Source organism: Diabrotica virgifera, chromosome 7 (genome assembly GCF_917563875.1).
Source record: "Diabrotica virgifera virgifera chromosome 7, PGI_DIABVI_V3a".
Lineage (NCBI taxonomy): Eukaryota > Metazoa > Arthropoda > Insecta > Coleoptera > Chrysomelidae > Diabrotica > Diabrotica virgifera.
In genome coordinates this window covers 41,959,512-41,980,246 of record NC_065449.1, presented here as the reverse complement: position 1 = coordinate 41,980,246, position 20,735 = coordinate 41,959,512, and the positions used below count along the sequence as shown (strand labels likewise).

Genomic DNA, 20,735 nt, shown 5'->3' with positions numbered 1-20,735 from the left:
TTCCAAACCTTTTCGCTCCCAACGTATTTATACAAAGTATAATATGAGAATGAAAAATTAAATATCTTCTTCTTTTCTTCTTTTTCTGTTGACATGACTATTTAAAAGTTTTTTGTTGGTTCTGCATAATTTTCAAAATTAATTTTTTTTTTCAAAAATATGGTCAAATTATTTTACAAAAATTACTTAATCGATTGCGCTGAAATTTTTTGTAGTTTTGCAATTCAATTCTCCAATACATAATAATTATTAATATTTCAATTGAAATCATTTCTATCTTGTAAAAAAATTAATCGCAGAAATTGTTGTCTTTACAAAAATTTTCTAAAATTTATAGCTACCGAGATATTAAGTACCTAACGAAAAGGAGGAAAAAAAATAAGAATTTTTCAGTTTTTTTTGCAAATTATTTTTTTTTAAAGTATAGCACACCTGTGGAAGTGCCTGAACAGTGAAATTACAATTGCCAATAATATTTCGAAGTGATGAAAGTAAAATAAGATCATAGCGATTTACCCAAATACCCAACCTAAAACAGATACTGGAGTATGTCGGAAATATTACAATGAGAGATCCCAAATATAGATCGCTACAAAATATTATGCAAGGGAAAATGCAGGCAAATACAGTCCAGCACCAAGGACTTCATGGGTAAAGTACTTGCGAGATTGGTATGGTATTGATGCAAGGATGGCAGTGAATAAAATTAAGATAGCTATGATTGTAACCAACGATCTGAAAGGAAAAGGTACATGAAGAAGAAAAACAGATACCGTGTGGTATATACAGGGTAAGGCAGATAAAGGGCCTATTACAAATATCTCGAGAACTAAAAGTAAGAGAATCATGAAAATTGAAATACAGGGGTTTTGAGGTATAAACTATTTAATGAAAATATTTTGGTCTCTTTGCTACTTCTGGTTATACTGGAATTTGATTGTAACTTCGTTTTTTTAAACGGGACACTCTGTATATTTTTACATTTTTTTATTCTGCTTGATGTCTTCTTTTCTAAAATATGAGGTTTTGGAATATTGTACAGGGTAGTTTAAAATGTAATTACGGTTTTTTATTAATTTTGTAACAAACTTCACACCCTGTAGAATTGTACTGATTTGATATCAAAAACTCCATTTATGTTTAAGTGATTTTTAATATAGTCTATTATTATTAAAAATTAACAATATAGCGAAATGTTTAATTTTAGTATACAGGGTTGGTCGAAACTCGGAATGGGTATTTTCTGAGTTTTCTTAAATGGAATACCCTATATTTTTGTATTGTAATGAAATGATATTTTACAGTACTTTTTTATTTCTTAAGCATTCCCTATACCTAACTTCTTTTACTTGTAAGTTATTCGTAGTTCTTTAAGCCAAACATTAATGGCAACACAAATTACGTGAAATTTTATTAGATTTGCCGTGAAATTATTTAATCATAAATAATTTCTCGAAAATAAACATATAAAGAGGAAACAGTAGCGATCAACAGGTAGCGAAAACGCGTTCCAAGCTTGCGGCTGTAATTTTGAATATTTTTTAGAGATATTTGGCACACGTAGCCTGTACCGCCATTAAAAAACGAGCCTGTACCGCCATTAAGAAGAATAAAAAAATACATTTTCTTCAAATAAACTTTTTTATCCGGTGCCTAGATTTTGTGTCATTTTGGAACTACTAATAATGAAATAAAAAATTTTAGTAGTTCCAAAATAACAAAAAATTAGGCATCGGATAAAAAAGTTTATTTGAAGAAAGTGTATTTTTTGTTCTACTTAATGGCGGTACAGGCTCGTTTTTTTAATATTGTATTTAACCTCCGTTACTCGCGCCAATTTTTTGTGATCGAATACTCGCGCACGGTGCAGAAGACCGGGTCCAAAAATATGGGTCAGCAATATTTGAAAAAAAATTTTTTTTTGCAAAATTGTATACAATCATATTATTTAATGAATATATGATCATATGTTTTTGTAGATATTTATTTGTGTCAACATTATATTATTTTATCAAAAAGTAACTTTGTTCATCACCATCTTCATACGTTTCCTCGTCAGTCGATACTTCCTCAAATAATTTTAATATTCTTTGCTTGTCCTTCTCGTAATGCATATCTAAATATTGTTAACAAATTTATAACCATTAAAAGTAAGAAAGAGATCTTAAATTACCTTACTAATTAAAACTTACTACTTCTAATTACCTTACTAATTAATAGGTGTTGTCTAATAATAAAAGAACAATACTCTTTTTTACACTGCACGTTTACTTCACCCACATTTGACTGATCACTGAAGAGGTGTATGCAGCAGTAATTCAAAATCTCCACTACAATCAGAGTTATAGGAAGTTATTTAGAGGGCCGGTCTCATTCACCGTGTGCGAGTAACGGAGGGTTAATTACAGAGTGATTTCCACATATTAACATATTTTTCAAATTGGGCTCTGTACCGCCATTCTTTATTATATTACGAATAAGTTTACCAAATATCTCGAAAAAATATTCAAAATTACAGCCGCAATCTTGGAACGCGTTTTTGCCACCTGTTGATCGCTACTGTTTCCTCTTAATCTCGACTGACCCTTAATTTATTAAAACTGGTTGATATATCAAAATACCTACGTAGTTACAGATTGTTGGTGTGTTTAATATTAATAAAGACATACAATATTCTATCTAGTTGGCTATGACTTTGACACTAAATATGCTGAAATATTTGCTTTGCTTAAACATTCTACTATTTTTGAAGTTCCAGTTGCTTTGCTACCATTACTAATTTAATACAAGTAACTGATTCAGACGTTTTTTTTTTGTTGTAGGAGAGTATAACAAGTAGAAATGTGCTACTAGCAATAAAAATTTATCATCAGCAATTCCATGATACCATGAAACAACCAACGAGAGCGGTTTCAACGAACTGGACATTTAGATTACGAGAAATCTCATCGAACAAAAACCATTGTTAATGATTAAAATTAATTAAATGTTAGTGTCACTGAGAATCTGCATATTAGTATGAACGTTCTCGTAATCTAAGTGTCTAGTACGTCGAAACTGTTCTAGTAAACTTTGAAAAGTTTCTCTTCATGGTTGTCGTCTATCAGGGAGTTGCACTGTTGCAGATGATAAATTCTTATTGCTAGTAGTACATTGTTGTGATACTCTCCTAGAACAAAAACTTTACTAATCAATTCCTCATTACAAAAATTAATATCAGTAATGGCAACAAAGCAACTGGAACTATAAAAATAATACAATGTCTAATGGTTAATCAAGTTTAGTGTCAAAGACATAGCCAACTAGGTAGAATATGGTTTGTTTTTATTAATATGTTATGCACCAACAATCTTAACAACGTAGGCATTTTGGTATCTCATCCAATATTAATAAATTAAGGATCATTCTAGGATAACGTGTATTTATTTTCAAAAAATTATTTATGATTGAATATTTTCACGGCAAACCCAATAAAATTTCACGTAATTTTTATTGCAAGTAATGTTTGTCTTAAATAACTACGAATAACTTACAAATTAAAGCAGTTAGGTATAGGGAATGCTTAAGAAATAAAAAAGTACTGTAAAATATCATTTCAATACAATACTAAAATACAGGGTGTTCCATTTAAGAAAGCTCAGAAAATACTCATTCCGAGTTTCGACCAACCCTGTATACTAAAATTAAACATTTAGCTATATTAATAATTTTTAATAATAATAGACTATATTAAAAACCATATGAACATAAATGGAGATTTTGATATCAAATCAGTACAATTCTACAGGGTGCGAAGTTTGCTACAAAATTTATAAAAAACCGTAATTATCTTTTGAACTACCCTGTACAATATAAGAAAACCTGATATTTTACGAAAGAAGACATCGAGCAGAATCCAAAAATGTATAATTATACAGGGTGTTCCATTTAAAAGAAAGAAGTTACAATCAATCAACTTCCGGTATAACCGGAAGTAGCAAAGAGACCAAAATATTTTCATTAAATAGTTCATACCTAAAAACCCATGTATTCCAATTTTCATTCCCTTGCCTTTAGTTCTCGAGATATTTCTAATAGGCCCTTTATCTGCCTCACCCTACAATACCGGGTGTCCACTTATATTTGCCCCCATTTTAACTGCCTATAACTTCTAAACGGCTCAAGATAGAAATATGCGGTTTTCGCTGAAATGTTTTATTTTAGTACAAGTTTTGTCTGAATGCACTAAATTTTTTATATCGCTAATACGAAAAGAAAAATGGCGGATTTTTTGAAAAAAACTTTGTTGACTTTTTTTTAATGGAACAACCAATAATTTTTTGTAAATTGAAAGAAAGGTGATTCGCCTATCCAGCGATATAAAGCTTTTCAAAATCGGTTGTCAAATCACTAAGTAATTAATTTTTAAAATGGGAGGTGCAACGTGGATATCACATACCTAAATAACATAACTAAACAAAATTGTTATTATGTTATATTATGTGATTTCCACATTGCATATCTCAATTTAAAAATTAATTTCTCAGTTATTTGACCACCGATTTTAAAAAAAATTATATCGTTGGATAGGGAAATGACTGTTTTTTCAAGTTTTTAGGTAAATTACCATTTTTTATGTTGATTTTAAATAAAAAATGGCGGATTTTTGGAAAAAAGAACGTTGTTGACTTTTTTTATTGAAACACCCAGTATATTTTTTTGTAGCTTGAAGAAACAGTCATTTACCTATCCAGTGATATTAAATTTTTTAATATCGGTTTTCAAATGACATAATATCATTTTGCTTAGTTATGTTATTTAGGTATGTGATATCCACGTTGCACCGTTCATTTTAAAAATTGATTACTCAGTGATTTGACAACCGATTTTGAAAAACTTTATATCGATGGATAGGTGAATGACCTTTCTTTCAATTTACAAAAAAATATACTGGATGTTCCATTACAAAAAACTCAACGTTTTTTTCAAAAATCCGCCATTTTTCTTCTCGTATTTGAAAGCGATATAAAAAATTCAATCTATTTAGACAAAACTTTTAGTAAAATAAAACATTTCATCGAAAACCGCATATTTCTATCTTAAGCCGTTTAGAAGTTATAGGCAGTTAAAATGGGGGAAAATATAAGTGGACACCCGGTATATCGTATGAATTTTATAGATGTGTGTTTGGAAAAGTTCATAAGTCTCATTCTAATAACGTAGATGTTAGTAGTCCAATCCTATTTCTATTTTCTATCTACCTACTATTTCTCTTTTTCACATAGATAACAAAGTATCATAAAAACCATATTTTACACCCAATCACAGGCCTTATATCAAGCTCCTTTGTGCTGAGTAATAGTTGTTGTCGCTGTGGGCTGGGGGATCTTCACGCCCCCTCGGATTGGATTTGTATTACTTAGTCCAAGTGTCCTTAATAAAGTGTTTCTGAAGTCCTCGGAGAAGGAACAGTAGATGTAGAATGTTAGGGAGTAGTTGGTGATTTCTAGGAGGTTGGCAATTGCGCGGAATATCTAAAATAGAGAAGAAAAAACTGTATTGACGAGATACAAAACTTAGTACTTTTTCGATATGCCAGTTTTTATCGAGATATGGCTTATTTTTTAATATGTTTCAAAATGTTTAAATACCTAACAAAATGTAATTAATAAAGGAATTTTTTTAAAGATGTTCCTGCCATAACAATCTCTCTCTCTCTCTCTCTCTCTCCTGTCGTTTCCCCATTACTGAGGATCGTGATTTCTTCCAATATTCTTAACAATGTTTCTCCATTGGTCTCCATCTTCAGCTGCTCTAAGAGCTTCGCAGAATGATTTTCCAGCTGAATGCTTTATTTGGTCAGACCATCTAGTTGGTGATCGTCCTCTCGATCTTCTCCCCGGAACGTTTCCAGAAACAATTAATCTCTCCAAACTGTCGTCAGCTCTGCGAACCACGTGACCAAAGAATTGCAGAATTCGTTGCAGATATATTGTGGACAGCCTTTTTTTAATATTGAGTTGGTTTAGAATGGAAACGTTTGTCCTATGAGCTGTCCAAGGTATGCGCAGCATTCTTCTCCAGCATCACATCTCAAAGGCATCAATTTTTTGGCGTTCGCATGCGCGAAGAGTCCAAGTCTCTGCTCCGTATAGAAATATTGAGAATACAAGGGCATTCACCAGTCTCAGTTATACTAGACCCGAGATAGACAAAGCTGTCAACTATCTGGTATTCCTGTAATATGTTAATCAGTTGAATAGTGTCAAATATGTCGACCACCATTATTTTTGTCTTAGCTTTATTGATTTTCAGACCAAGTCTAATGGTTTCGTACTCAACTCTTCGCAGAAGATCAAACATTTCTTGCTCATTTGCTGCTATAAGTGTAGTGTCATCAGAAAATCTTAAATTGGAGATTTCCCTACCAGCTACTGTTACTCCACCGGCCCATCCTTCTAAAACCATCCTCATGACATGTTCACCATAAATGTTAAATAAGTCAGGTGACAACACGCATCCTTGTCTAACACCTCTCTCGGCCTTGAATTGGTTTGAGAACTTCTGATCTAGTCGTACTGTCGCTTTATTAGACTGGTACAGATTTTTAATAAGTGCCACCAGGTACATTGGTGCGCCCATTTCTATTAAAATTGACCACAAATTTATTCAGCTTACACAATCAAATGCCTTTTGGTAGTCAACGAAGCATATAATCATAGGTACTTGAAATTCTCTAGACTATTCAATAAGTTGTCTCAGGTTCAGGATTTGTTCCCTTGTACCATTACCCTTTACAAACCCCGCTTGTTCCTGAGGTATTTGGTAATGAAGATAGGTTTTTAATCTGTTTTTGATGATATGCAACAAGATTTTACTAGCGTGTGTTATTAGTGACAGTGTGCGGTAGTTTTCACATCTCGTAGTGGTTCCTTTTTTGTGTAGTGGGATATAAATTGAGGTACACCAAACAGATGGCCATTTTCCTGAATTCCAAACAGCGACACAGACAGAATGGATGATATGTAATCCTTTGTCACCTAGTAACTGTAGTATTTCACATGGTATTAAATCAATGCCTGGGGATTTATTTCTCTTTAGTGATTTAATTGCATCTTTGACTTCAGCGAGTAGGACAGTAGGTTCTCTAGGGTAGTCAGAAGGCCACTGATTGTCTGCTGATACCTCGTTATTTTTATATAGCTCACCACAGTAGTTTCGCCATGTTTCCAATATTTCATCAGTATCGGTCTTTAAATTACCTTCCTTCTCTATTACAGAACACGTTTGAGGTTTAAATTCTCTGGTAAGGAGTTTGATCTTCAATAATAACTTCTTCTTCTTCTTCTTCTTCTTCTTCTTCTTCTTTTATATAGGCAGTACTGCCTATTTTTCTTCAACGGTGCCTTTCATTCTGCCCCTAAGTTGTCATTCCATCTTTTCCTTGGGCGTCCTATACTTCTCCTGCCTAACGGTGACTTGTCCCTGGCTATTCTTACTATCCTTGATTCAGACATCCTGCTTATGTGCTCATTCCACTCTTCTTTTCTCTTCTTTACCCAGGTATTTATATTGTCTACTCCACATATGCGTCTGATTTCCTCACTTCTTACCCTATTCTGTAGTCCTTTTCCAGCAATCCTTATTAAGATCTTCATTTCGTTGGTTTCCAGATGTCTTCGAGTTTTGCTTGTATCTGGTCTTGTTTCGGCCGTGTAAGTCATAACTGGCCTAATAACTGACTTATATATTCGGGCCTTTGTTTCCAATCTTAGGTGTTTGTTTTTCCAAATTGTGTCGTTTAGGCATCCGGCCGTTCTACTGGCTTTAATTATTTGGTCTTTTACCTCTTCTTCGATATTGTTGTCGGCTGATAGATTAATTCCCAGATATTTGAAAGTCATTACTTGTTGTATAATTTGATTGTCTAACTCCAATTTGCATCTTATTGGTTCTTTGGCAATTACTAACCTTTTTGTTTTTTGGACTGATATTTTCATATTAATTTCTTTTGCGTTAATGTTGAACTCGTGCAATAATCTTTGTAGATCGTCTTCAATAATAACAAGGAGCAATAATAAGGAGCCATAACAATGCCACATCTCTATTTCCATTATTACATATTTATTATGCCACATCTCTATTTCACTTTGTAACTTCAAAGGACCATAACTTTTTTATGTGCACATTTGTACTAAGGTAATAATAATAATATCGTATGGCATTTTTGCCGGGGAGATCCTCTCGGACAGTTCCGGCGCAAATTATATCTTTAACCCTGTTTCAAGTAACTAGTGCCGATGTACACTAGCCCAGGGAGACTGACGGCTTTACGTGCTCTCCGAGGCACGGTGAGTCGGCTCGTGCCATTATTGGAAAAAATAAAAATGGTTTGTCTTTGGCAGGGCTCGAACCCACGTGCACTGGCGTATGAGGCCAGCGTATAATATGCCGTTACTCCACGGCCGCTCACTGTACTAAGGTAAGTTAGGTTCAATCGAACTTTGTATTTTGTGTCCCCGAATATGTCATTTAATTTATGACCTACTTTTTGTCACACCCCGTGTAGTTTAAAGGAATAATTTTCTTATGTAATTTAATAATTATTACAATACGATTATGCAAAATAAAGAAAATTAGACAAATAATATTCTGATAAACTTTCTTTAAACTTTCAAAGACTCGAAAATTTATTCCTGTCTGTTAATGCGATTATTCTGAAACCGTGAAATTAGATTATTATATACTACTATTATATAGAATGTTTCGGAATTTATATTTATCAAATTATATAAATATTTTAGGGAGATTTTTATATAAGGTGTCCCAAAAGTAGCGGTACGGTCGAATATTTCGCGAAATATAGATCGAATCAAAAAAATGAAAAATACGTTTTCAATATTTTTCAAAAATCTATCGAATGACACCAAACGTGACACCACACTTCACACTCTGGAGGTATGGTGTACTTTAAAATCTTAAATAGGAGCCCCCATTTTTTATTTCATATTCGGATTTCTTACGCAAAAATAAATAATTTTTAATCGATACATTTTTTCGAATTGTGGATAGATGGCACTATAATCGGAAAACACTATTTATCCTGATACCCTTTCATGTTAAAAACATGTTTTTAATATTTTTCAAAAACCTATCAAATAAAAGTAAACACGACCCCTCCACTTCATTCCATGGAGGTGGGCAGGTGGGGAGGGGGTAAATTTAAAATCTTAAATAGGAACCCCCATTTTTGATTTCAGATTTAATTACCTCATAAAAAAGTAAGACATAGTAACATTTACTAGAGACAATTTTTAAATTGGTTGAGAGGTGGCGCTAATAAATCGTATTTATCCAATTACAGCGCACTCTATCAACAAGTCTAAAAAAGGTCTCGAATAAATTTTCCTAGTATTTTCATGACGAATCCAAATCTGCAATAAAAAACAGGGGTTCCTATGTAATATTTTGAAGTTTTTTGGACTTCATTTGGAAGTGTATGTCTCGAGAGATTAGACCAGTGATACTCAACCTGCGGCCCTCTAGCGGTTTTTATGCGGCCCGAATGCTAAATAAATGGCCCTGTGATCAAATTATTTGTCAAATTTCACGTGTTTTTTCTAATTACTTGATATTGTGCCGATGTGCTTGAGGCGTGTTTTGGAGTGAGGCAGACAATTTAATAACTTTAATTTTAAATATTATACTGAAATTTTAAAGAACTCTGATTAAAAAGCAAGGTAGTATTAATTTTTAATAATAAATTATTAAAGTTAATGAACAAATCGCACCCTCAATGCAAAACTGTTGTAAGTCAAAAATTTTATGAAAATGAAATAATCATGGTATTCGCTTGTAAACATGCATATCTATCCCATGTAAAACTTTAGTAACTTTCAAATGCTCAACCGGCTAAATATCACAACTCTCAAACCGACATTAGCACAGCGATAAAGGCAAGAAAATAAACAAAATCGTCTTTATCTCGAAACTTACTTATTTCGACTTACTGCAATCTTGCACTGAGGGTGCGAAATAATCATTTTACAAATAATCAATACTTATTTACTACATTGCAACGACCCATTTAGTAGTCACAAGAAAAATTCAGGTCCGGATTGCCAAAAAAATTTAAAATAATTGTGACCTTGAAACAACACCCTGTATATTAAAATTTTCAAAATACGTCTGCACATTTAAAAAGAGCATAAAACTAAATTTAAATGCTCGCTTCAATTTTTGCGCAGACAATTTAATGACATTCATTTTGAAATAATTATATCGAAAGTTTTGTTTTGAAAGCACAAGTTCCTAAAAATTTCGACATAATTTCAAAATTAAAGTCATTGAATTGTCTGCGCAAAAAATGGAAGCTCCATTTAATCTCTTTCAAATGTGAAAACGGGTTTTGAAAATTTCAATATACAGGATGTTGTTTCAAGGTCACAATGGATTTATAATTTTGTTTAATCCGAACCTGGATTTTTCTTGTGAGTAGTAGTTGGGTGGTTTGGGGTCTAAATGTGACATATCTGTACCAAATATCAAAAAATATACAAGGTGGTTCTAAAGTTATGGGTCCAGAAAAAATTGGCAAAATCGATAAAACACCCTGTATCTCAGTTATAAAGTCGGTGGAGCAATAAATTTAGTATGTCTAGAACCGCCTCATTTACCTCTATTCACCATTCAAGTACTTCCGTCTACCAATGAATCACCCTGTATACAACTTCATCTTGATTGCGGCCCGCGAGCTGTGGCAATAGCTACTATGTGGCCCAGGAAAGAAAAAGGTTGGCTATCGCTGTATTAGACCGTTTCTGTAATTTACTTAGTGTATTAGGATAAATCGTTTTTTCCGATTAAAGCGACATCTATCCACAACTAGAAAATGTCTCGAATAAAAGTTACTTATTTTTAAGTAATAAATCCAAATATGCAATAGAAAATGGGGATTCCTGTTTAAGATTGTATAGTTACCCCACACCCAACCTCTATGGGGTGGAGTGGTGTGGCCGTGTTTGATATCATTCGATAGAATTTTGAAAAATATTTTTGTGTTTTTCAGTTTTTTGATCGGATGTTCATTTCGCGAAATATTCGATCGATCCGCTACTTTTGGGAAGCCCTGTATATAATTTATTATATCATGGAGTGATCTTTGGAAATTGCATTTGCCATTATATTTCTTGTGATAGACTCTTCTTAGTTCGCAACAAGCTTTTGCTTTCACCCATCGTTAAATTAGCTGGCTAATTAGATATTTTAAAGTCACTGCCAGAATAATGATAGTTAATTGAATAGTCGTTTCTATAAAGGTAGGAATTGTAAGTGTATTAAGAGCGTAGGTGCAAAAATTTTACGGCTATCTCTACTTTTTCTTTCTTTACACGGCGAATTACGTCTAGTAAAATTCTCACCGGTATAGAGATAAGTTAACAATGCCATTGTCATCATTAACTTAGACATGGCTTTTGAATGTTCTTACATCACCGTTACTTGTTTGATCGCTTAAATTATTAATTCAGTTAAATATTATGATTATTTTTTTAACTAACTATGTATACAGTGATTACAATAATTTATATACTACCGTGAAATGTGGTGAGATTGATCAATTTTAACTTTATTTGATTTATATTTTAAACGTTTTTGTGTATTTTCTATATTAATATTTAAACATTTCACGTGTTATATTAATATCTAAAGAGTAGTGATTTAACACTAGTTTTGTTTTAATTATTAAGAAAATCCACTTATCTCATAAAAAAAAGGGTGATCAATCTTAGACCCGTGACGGGTGAGATTGATCATGATGATTTTTATAGCATGAAATAGTAGTGCTTTTAAATAGAATATGATCAATCCTAACCCTGACTAATTCGGTCAGATAGTTTTTCGAATTTTTACAAAGGGGTGAGATTGATCATGCGGGGTGAGAATGATCACACTATTTTTATTGTACTCTTCTTTATTTATACAAAAAAAAACATGTATTTTAATAACTAAAAATGTAATTCAGAACAATTTATAGAAAAAGAAAATTTGATTTAACATTCTTTTACATTAATGTCTCCACGAAAATGATATTTTTGTATCCTATCAGAAATCGTCTCAAGTGTCGGATCTGGTAGTAAAGCAACTACTTCCTTGAAGGGAACAGTGTTATTTTGAAAATCTTCCTCGATCCTGCTGATTTAAGGCCTTGAACTTCGATTTCTTCTCCTTCTGAAACTCCTTTTACCTGACAGACATAGCGAAATTCCGTCTTTTTCCGAGAAGCAGACAAAAATCTTAGTAACAGGAATTTTCCTTTCGTGATGTTTTCTAATGGAGGACAGAAGTATTTAACCTCCTCTTCATCTTGGCTAATATCAACATGACTGTTGCTGTCATCTAATTCCAGGTTTTTATTTGAATCATCGTCACTGGACTCCTCTGATGGTTTAGGTGCTGTAACACTTTCACCAGGTTCAGCTGCTAACAGTTTTCTTTTACGTCTAGGTTTTTCAGAGCCGGAATTGTACCTCAAGTCTTTCAAAAAGTTAGTAAGAGAGCATCTAAGCTCGGCTTGATCAATAGCGTCTTGTGGTAGCTTTTCCAAAACTCGATTGGGGTTGAATGGTGCAATGCCACATGCTTCAAAACTAGAAAGCAAGTTTTTTTTTACAGCACTTTTCTCTCCGTCTGGATTTTTAGGTGGTACTTTATTCATGATTTCAAGTGTTTGCTTTAACAGCTTAGGAAATTCATTTTTCGAAATGCCAGAGGTTTTGGAATTTTGCATTTTCCATGATGTTAAAGTTTTCCTCCAGCTTTCTTTTAAGGGCCTGAAGAATACGATATCCAACGGCTGGCAAATATTAATAGAGTCTGCGGACCGCAACGTCTGCGGTCCCTCCGGTGAGTACCGATGGGACCGCAGACGATCGGATACAATTAGCGTCTCTTTGCAAAGACAATAACGTCGACTTTGCAAAGTAACAAGACACTTACTCAAGACACTTACTTTAATAAGTTGCAAGCGTAAAAAAGTATGAGAAAATTTAATTTCAAATATCTCATTTAAAAGAAACTTTTTATTTATTCTAGGTGACTTTCAGTCTTCGGTAATAATTTAGTCTTTCATTCTGCGTTTAAATTTTTCAAAAATATTTAATAGTTTTTTAAGGATTCGAAAAAAATTTAGACCACGTCTGTGGTAATATTTTTCAAATCTAACATTCGCTGTCTTTGTCATACAGTCCAACAGTATGTGCTGACAAGACAGTGAAAATTTTAGATATTTGACAGGGCTTCAGAAATATTTTGGTTTGTTTATTAAATAATATTGATAGTGTATTTGATAAATAATTGATTTAAAACGTGAAATTAATAAAAAATATATTTATTGTTTATTAGTTATGGAAGATCCCAAGCAGAGAATACACCAGGATAAATTCTGTGATCCAAGTATTTTGTTGCTAAAGACGTTCAAAATTTATCTAAGCGTTCCATAGTAACAATATATTATTAAAAAAATCGCTTGATCACTCTTCCCTTTTTCTTGATTAAGTAATAGTTTTTATTGCATAGTATATAAACTGAATTAATAATTTAAACGATTATACAAGTGACAGTTATTTAAGAACATTGAAAAGTCATCCCTAAGTTAATGATGACAATGTCATTGTCAAGTAATGTTTACATATCCATACTAGTGAAAATTGTACTACACGTAATTTGCCAATTTTCCATGTAAAGAAAAAAAAGTAGGAATAGAAATTAACTATTTGCGCCTGCGCTTTTAATACGCTTTTAAATGTTAAACTAAATAAGTTAATATATACATACCTGATACGAAAATTTCACCAAGTTGGCATACGACAGTGTGACATTTAACAAAACCATAGGGGTAACACAGACCAGAAACAAGATACTCGTTGATCCCAACAGTAAAATAAGTCTTCTTTCCTCAGCGAACTTTTTCGGATCTTCTTCCCCAGAGGTTTTTCTACTTAACGTCATCTTTCTTCTCTTATCACATGAATTTCGATAGACAATCAAAATTTTTAAATTAAGGCCTGCAAGTAATATTACTGGAATCACCTTAAAAATGAGTTCTAAGACGACTTTGTATACACTAAACATTGGGTTATTTAAGTATTTGGTGTCTTCTACCCTCTGGTATATAATTATGTTTTCTGGTAACAATTGACAAGTCTTAACTTTATTTCTAAATAGTATAGGAATGTAGAGAGCGGTGGTTATTAGTGGAATTATTACAACTACTCGGATTGGTGATCCCAGAATTGGTCTGGCGTGACCTGGATGACATACGCTAACGTAGCGTTCTAACGTCAGAGCCAGAAGCATCATAACGCCTACTCCTAATGAACCATTTCCAAGAAATAGTTCTAAATGTGCGAAGTAGTAGGCTGGAATTGCTTGATCCCAATTTCCTTGTTCTTTGTGGACTAAGACTCTCCATGCGAATGGCAGCACACAGATTAGTCCTAGCAGGGCAGCAAGAGAGTAAGCTGAAAATTAATGAAAATATAATTAGTATGTTTATTTAAAGAAACTTAGATGCAATTCATCATCAATAATAAATACATCAAACATTTCAAGAAACACAAAGTTTTTTCTCATATACAGGGTGGTTCATTAAGAATGTCATTATCTAAGTTGTAGATTGTAGATCTCAAAATATTAAGATTTAATCCAAATTGCTTAAATAAGATGTGCCTCGTTACTAAGTTACAGGGTGCAGTTACAGTCCTTTAGCTATTCAGAGGCGTACGACAGGGGATAGTGAATGGTTTACCCTTTCCAAATTCTACTCCACTGGAGGCAATTGCTATTTCAGCACGATATTTTGATTCTACAATAATTTCTAGGTAAATAATATATACTTCTTATTCGTAACTATAAAGCGATTAGTTTTCGAGATATTTAAAATTGAAAATGAAACGGCACAGCTATACGTATTGCGCTCTTTCATTTTTAACGTCAATTATCTCGAAAACTAAAGATTTTATCGTTACGAATGAAGAGTATATTATTTACATATAAAGTATTGGAGAATTTAAAACTTATGATAAAATATCAATTGCATTAGTAGCGTATACTCCATGTGGTGAGAACGGTCCCGTCTGAAAAAATTTCTGATTCGGTTTCTTTGTAGATTTCTATTCAAAAATGTCCTCTTTAAACAAATCTGAAGAGTGCCGGGCAGAAATTTTGGACAGAAATTGTTTAAACAACTTTTTTAAACAAATACAAAAGATCACGTTTTTTTGGTCTATAACATAAATTTATAGGTTTTTTGGATCATTCTAAACAAGAAAGGTATCTTGTAATTTTTCTAAAAAGTTGATAGTTTTCGAGTTATAGGTGATTTAAAATCTGAAAAATGCGAAAATAGGGATATTCGAGGTTTAAAAACTCATATTTAAATTAGTCATTGTGAGAGTGCCAGATACTTAAATTGAAGATTCATTCAGCTTCAAGATTTTGAAGAAGCATCGCGTTTAACCTTAACTTATACCATTGTTTTTTAATTGTTAAAATATGCGTGTTTATCCGATGTTTTTGCCGTTGCGGCGCGCTCTATTTCAAAAATCTCATCTTTTCATCCGAAAAATATTTTTTCTAGATTCTTTGAGATATTCTAAATATAATAACTCTACTAAATTATTTCTAAAAAGTTAATAGTTTTAAAGTTACAAGCGATTTAAAATCCGAAAACTGCCAAAAAAAACGCATTTTCGGATTTTAAATCGCTTATAACTTTAAAACTATCAACTTTTGAGAAGAATGTGAAGAAACTTATTTTATTTACAATGTCACAAAGAATCAAAAAAAATATTTTTCGGAGGAAAATAGGAGATTTTTGAAATTGACCGCGCCGCACCGGTAAAAAATCGGATGGACATGGATAATTTAACAATTACATAACAACGGTTTAAATTAAGGTAAGACGCGACCACTCTTCAGAATCTTGTAGCTGAATACTTAAACTTCAATTTAAGTATCTGACAACCTCAAAAATATTAATATAAATATGAGTTTTTACGCCTCGAAAATGCGTGTATTCGCATTTTTCAGATTTTAAATCGCCTATAACTCGAAAACTATCAACTTTTGAGAAAATTTACAGGATACATTTCTTGTTTAGAATTGCCCACAAAACTTAAAAATATATGTACCGGAGCAAAAAAACGTGATCTTTTGTATTTGTTTAAAAAAATTGTTTTAAACAATTTCTGCCCAAAAATTCCGGCCGGCACCCTTCAGATTTGTTTAAAGGGGTAATTTTTGAAACGTTTGTTTATCATAAATTAGTAGATGTACAGCACCTACAATTATTAGTAAGTATGATAAGAATATGTCAAATATTTTAAAGTTGTCAAATATTATATAAATATTTTTAAAATTTTTAAACCAAACATTTAAAATTATTTGACATATTATCCTTATTATACTTGGCACAAAGTGTAGGAAATGTACACTTTACTAAAATATGTTAAATAAACCTTCCTGGCTACTACCAGAGGCGTAAGACAGGGGAAAGTGAATGGTTGACCCTTTCCACATTCTACGCTACTACTATTTTACTGGAATTAATATTTTAGTGCAATTTTTCGATATCGATTAGATGTTAATAATATACTCCTTATCCATACCGACAAAATCATTAATTTTCGAGATATTTGAAGTAAAAAATGAAGGGACACAATACATCAATCAAAATAGCTGTGCCGTTTCATTTTTTACTTCAAATATCTCGAAAATTAGTGACTTTGACGTTACGAATAAAGAGTGTATAGAAATTATTGGAGAATCGAAATATTGCGCTAAAATAGCAATTCCTCCAGTAGTGTAAAATTTGGAAAGGGTAAATCATTAACTGTCCCCTGTCGTACGCCTCTGGTAACAGCTAGAAACGTTTATTAATCATAATGAAGTAGGATTTACAGCTCCTACATTTTCTGCCAAGTATGACAAGGATATGTAATATATCTATTAAAGCACAACAATAGTTATCAAATTTTTAAATAAAACACCCTGTAACTCAGTAACGAGCAACATTTTTTATGTAAGAGATTTGGATCCAATCTTAATATTTTGGGATCTAGAATCTACAATTAAGAGATTGGACATTTTTAATGAATCACCCTGTATACATCAATTTTAATTATTGCATTTTAAAAAGTGACATACAGTTATAATGTCGGATTATACAACAATTAATTTATCTAAATTATAGGGCCGGTTGTTCGAACGCTAATCAACAATGATCACTATCAAATATTTAATTACTGTCACCAACTGTCAATGTCAACTTTTATTGGATTGCTGAAAACATAATTGATTATAATTATGAGATTAGTTAATCAATTAACATAACAATTATTAACATAATTAATTAAGGAATTTCATAATTTTAATCAATAATTATGATTTCAGCAACCCAATCAATGTTGACGTTGACAGTTGGTGACAGTAATTAAATATTTGATAATGATCATTGTTGATTAGCGTTCGAACAACCGGCCCATAGTGTAATATAATTTCTTTGTGACACAATAATCAACCAAAGTTAAGACATGCACTAATTTAATGGAATATTTTAAAACAAATTTCAATATAAGTAAACATTTCATAACAAATATATTAGATAATCTTCCAGCAGCATTAATTACAACTTTAACACCGCCTCGGCATGCATAAATTAAATTATCAATTTCGTTTTAATACAATAGGATCCATTCCTGTGTATGACGATCTTGAAGACCTTGCCTAGTATGAACACTTTGCAGATGAGGTGCAATCTGTCTCTGAACCATATCCCATACATGTTCAATGGGATTAAGATCTGGCGATTGTGCTGGCCGCAGTAAGAATGTAACATCTTCATTATGAAACAAATCTCTTACTGTTTCTGCAGTATGTGGTCTTGTATTACCCTACATGTAAAACAAATCAGGACCTACAGCAGTGGCAAATGAAAATACATCAGTTTCTAAGATACGATCAATACATTGATATTGATCTAAAGTGAGTTTCATAAAAACGGGAACAGTTCAATGATGGAATTTCTATGATGATGAATCTCGCCCACATCATAACTTCTAGATCACTACATAGACGAAACTCTGTATACGCCTTAGTCTCTCTTGTCGACCAGATCCTCTCCTAACCGTCACTCTTCTTGAATCGGGATAGGGACAAAACCCACTTTCATATATGAATAACACAGATCTTTACTCTTGTAATGCACATGTTGTTGTGTCCAACTTAATCTGAGTCCATGACGTACTCGTCATAGGACTCGTACTCGTACGTAATCGTACTAGCTCATTTTTAAATGAGCTAGCACACGACCCCTATTCTCATTAAAAAAAGGATGTGTGTGTAATTTGTACGCACGTAAGAAGTTATAATTCTATTATATGATTTCTTAAAAATAAGTATACTTTAAACAGTTTGTTTTAATTTTTTTAAACACCAAACTAATTTTGTCCTTACCGCTTTCAAAAAAATAAAAAAGTATAGGATTGCACTGGATTCGAACTCAAGATCTTTCGATCTCTGGCCGAGTACTATACCAAATACGCTACGACGACTGTGTCTGTATCAGTTAGGACGTACCTAATGACAATTCACGGTAACAAACAGACAAGGTGAAATATAATAAATATACAATTAAATGTTTTAATAATACTCGTCTTACTCCTGAGAAAGACAAATCCAAAGACACAAAAATTATAATAAATATTGTTATGATTTACTTTTTATTACTTTAATATCAATTAATCTTTATTTGGTTACTCCAATTAATTATTTAATCAATTATCCAATTGTCGCAAATCATACAAAAAAATTAAGAAAAAATCTCAGGGTGTCTTTTTATAATACAAAAAAAAATATCTAAATTATCTTATGTTATACTTATCTTCTCTCGTGGTTTCAGTATCTCTTAGTTGGTTCTAATCGGGAAAAAATATTAGGAAAGGGAATTAAATAGAAATATAAAATAAGCATACAGAATTGTCTTTTATTATCAAAATCAATACTCTAAAAATCGATCAAATTTAAAACCTGTGGACACAGCTGTCCGAATGAAATTTTTACCACTTAAATTTACTCTAGTTAAAAAAACAATTTATCGGTTTGTTCCCGATGACTTTGATAAAACAAGCTAAACAAACAAATTTAGGTATTCGCAAAATTACCTATACTTCCTATTTACTTTTTTGAAATATTGGAATCTTAATTCATATGCTTTTACTCAAAATTTTAGTTTCCGAACATAAAAATATCTTTCACATAAATTGACTGACCTTTTGCTTCACTCACTCTAATGTCTTCTCTTGACCCAAAACAGCTCTCCCTTGTTGACTATGTTAGGCTACCCATCAAAGCCCTCTCCGTTCTCAAGTTTCAATCTAGCAGCACACCAGCACCAATTCTCCAACAAAAAACAACGAGCCCGGCCTCTTTTAACCAGCACTCGATTCAAACAGCTCCAAAAATTCTCTCCTCTCCTTCTCACAATAATACAGAATCAAAGAGTTATTTCGTCTCAATTTGATCTGTCTCTCGCTCCACTTTTCAGCTCTATCTTCCACTATCAAACCACCACTGGTACTTGCTTTCTAACTATCCACGAAAACGTTTACTGCTCTTCAGCGATGCCAAATACATAATGAATTCCTCTTTCCAAAACTATCTCAACATTCAAACAAAACTTTCCCAATTCCAAATTCCCAAACCAATCAGAGACATTTCTTTTTTCCCACTTTTTTTTATTCGAAAAATCCAGTCATTTTATCAAACAATACTTCTACTCAAAACTTACGACTTTCGGCAATTATCTAAATATTCCTATCATTAAACAAACATATTTAAAATTCCAAACTTTCTTTACCTTAATTTTCTAAGAACTAATTACTGTGGCTTTTGGCCTCGTACATAACAGAACACCGTTATAATCTCCAAATACCCTGAACAATTATTGTCTATTCATATCACTTTCTTTCTTAATGTGTTTTATTTTTCAGGGAAAAAACTTACTAACGATAAATCACTTCTTAAAAACTACTTATAATAAATAGTTACAAATCAATATACAGGGTGTATCAAATTTATGTGCCCGCGTTATATAAAAAAATATAATTTTTATTCTATCTTTGATTGATAAATTGATACACAATAATATATTTACTAAAAACACTAATATCTTTTCACACCTTTTCTTGCACTGATATATTTATACATAACTAGAAAGATTTAGACTAAACGCCATACTTTCTGTGTGCGCATGCGCGCAGTATTCTGAAATTTTACTCTCAATCGCGCCTAAAGAAGTATAAAAAATCATCGATTACGTCTTCATGCCCCAATGGATGAAGTTACTACTAAGATAGATACATATTATGTCAAAAAATAATAATTATAAAAATAAATAATAAATTAAAAATCGACCTGTTTCAGGATTTTTCATTAAAGTCGCTGGCTTACGAAATAACCAATTTATTCCTTTCGTTTGCACCATACCGTATGATATTATAAAACCGTGTTTAAGTTTTATTGGAAAAAGTGAAAAATAATGGAGTCCTTAAACATTCTTATGGATGTATGTATTGTTAACATATTGCCAATATCTCCTAGATAATGCATTAAGGTGATAAACGATCCAATATTTTTATATGGATACCAAAACTATTTCTGACGCAAATATCTAAAGTGAAGGCTTTATAGGTTTAGCC

General features: G+C 32.1%; 1 protein-coding gene across 1 annotated transcript in view; it reads right to left on the bottom strand.

The window, feature by feature from the left end:
- Positions 1-4,259: 4,259 nt before the first annotated feature.
- LOC114333498 (probable G-protein coupled receptor B0563.6) overlaps positions 4,260-20,735 on the bottom strand; it is a 258,384-nt gene continuing 241,908 nt past the window's right edge. The window contains exons 3-4 of the mRNA XM_050657285.1: positions 13,813-14,498; positions 4,260-5,513 (exon numbers count right to left, since the gene is read on the bottom strand). Of these exons, the coding sequence (XP_050513242.1) occupies positions 5,316-5,513; positions 13,813-14,498 (884 nt within the window). The 3' untranslated portion in view covers positions 4,260-5,315. The remainder of the gene's footprint in view (positions 5,514-13,812; positions 14,499-20,735) is intronic.